The sequence below is a fragment of the Camponotus floridanus genome, unplaced genomic scaffold (genome assembly GCF_003227725.1).
Source record: "Camponotus floridanus strain SB8 unplaced genomic scaffold, Cflo_v7.5 scaffold132, whole genome shotgun sequence".
Taxonomy (NCBI): Eukaryota; Metazoa; Arthropoda; class Insecta; order Hymenoptera; family Formicidae; genus Camponotus; species Camponotus floridanus.
The window spans coordinates 412,479-413,734 of NW_020229251.1; the positions used below are offsets into that span (position 1 = coordinate 412,479).

At 55.9% G+C, this 1,256-nt stretch overlaps 1 protein-coding gene across 1 annotated transcript in view; it reads left to right on the forward strand.

The window, feature by feature from the left end:
* The first annotated feature begins 566 nt into the window (after positions 1-566).
* LOC112637114 overlaps positions 567-1,256 on the forward strand; it is a 9,555-nt gene continuing 8,865 nt past the window's right edge. The window contains exon 1 of the mRNA XM_025406109.1: positions 567-1,254. Coding sequence (XP_025261894.1) covers positions 614-1,254 — 641 coding nt within the window. The 5' untranslated portion in view covers positions 567-613. The remainder of the gene's footprint in view (positions 1,255-1,256) is intronic.

The window sequence follows — 1,256 nt, forward strand, 5'->3', positions numbered from 1 at the left end:
CGCGATGCTCAAGTACACGGGGGTCCGTTTCGAACTGCTCACCGATATCGATATGATGATGTTCGTGGAACGCGGAATACGCGGCGGTCTGAGTCAGTGCTCCAACAGATACGCTCGCGCTAACAACAAGTACATGAGCGCGTACGATCCGTCGCGACCGTCGATCTATCTGATGTATCTCGATATCAACAATCTGTACGGTTGGGCGATGTGTCAGCCGTTGCCGTACGAGCGATTCGAGTGGGTCGACGACCTCGAGAGTCTCGACGTGATGTCCGTGACGGAGGACTCGACCGTCGGCTACATTCTCGAGGTCGATCTCGACTATTCGGCCGACGCGCACGACGCCCACGCCGATCTACCGTTTTGTCCCACGCGCGATAAGCCGCCGGGGAAGCGGCAGAGCAAACTCCTAGCCACGCTGTACGATAAGCGCCGATACGTCACGCACTATCGCAATCTGCAGCAGTGCGTTCGTCACGGTCTGCGTCTGACTAGGATTCATCGCGCGCTGCGCTTCTCGCAGTCGCCGTGGTTACGCGGATACGTGGAGCTTAACACGCGTTTACGCACTAACGCGAGTAACGATTTCGAGAAGAATCTGTACAAGTTGATGAACAACGCCGTCTTCGGCAAGACCATGGAGAACGTGCGCAATCGCGTGGACGTTCGACTCGCGACCCGATGGGACGGTCGATTCGGAGCCGAGGCGCTCATCTCCAAGCCGAATTTTCACAGTAGAAGCGTATTCTCGGAGAATCTCATGGCCGTGGAATTGCGCAAATTGGAGGCGAAGATCGACAAACCGATCTACGTAGGCATGTCGATTCTCGATATATCCAAGATTCGTCTGTACGCGTTTCACTACGAATACATGTCGCCGCTCTACGGCGATAAGTGTAAGATATTGTACACCGACACGGACAGTCTCATTTATAGCGTAGAGTGCGAGGACGCGTACGAGCGGATGAAGCGCGACGTCGATAGATTCGACACGAGCGATTACGCCGTCGACAATCCCTACGGCGTGCCGCGCGCGAATAAGAAGGTTCTCGGTCTGATGAAGGACGAGAACAACGGCGCTCTCATGCTCGAGTTCGTCGGACTCAGAGCGAAGATGTACGCGTTGCGAGTCGAGGGTAGAGGCGACACTAAGAAGAGCAAGGGCGTTAGGAGCAGCGTCGTCGCGAGAACGCTGACGTTCGACGATTACGAGCGCTGCCTGAGACGCGAGATCGAGATGACTCGCGAGCAGT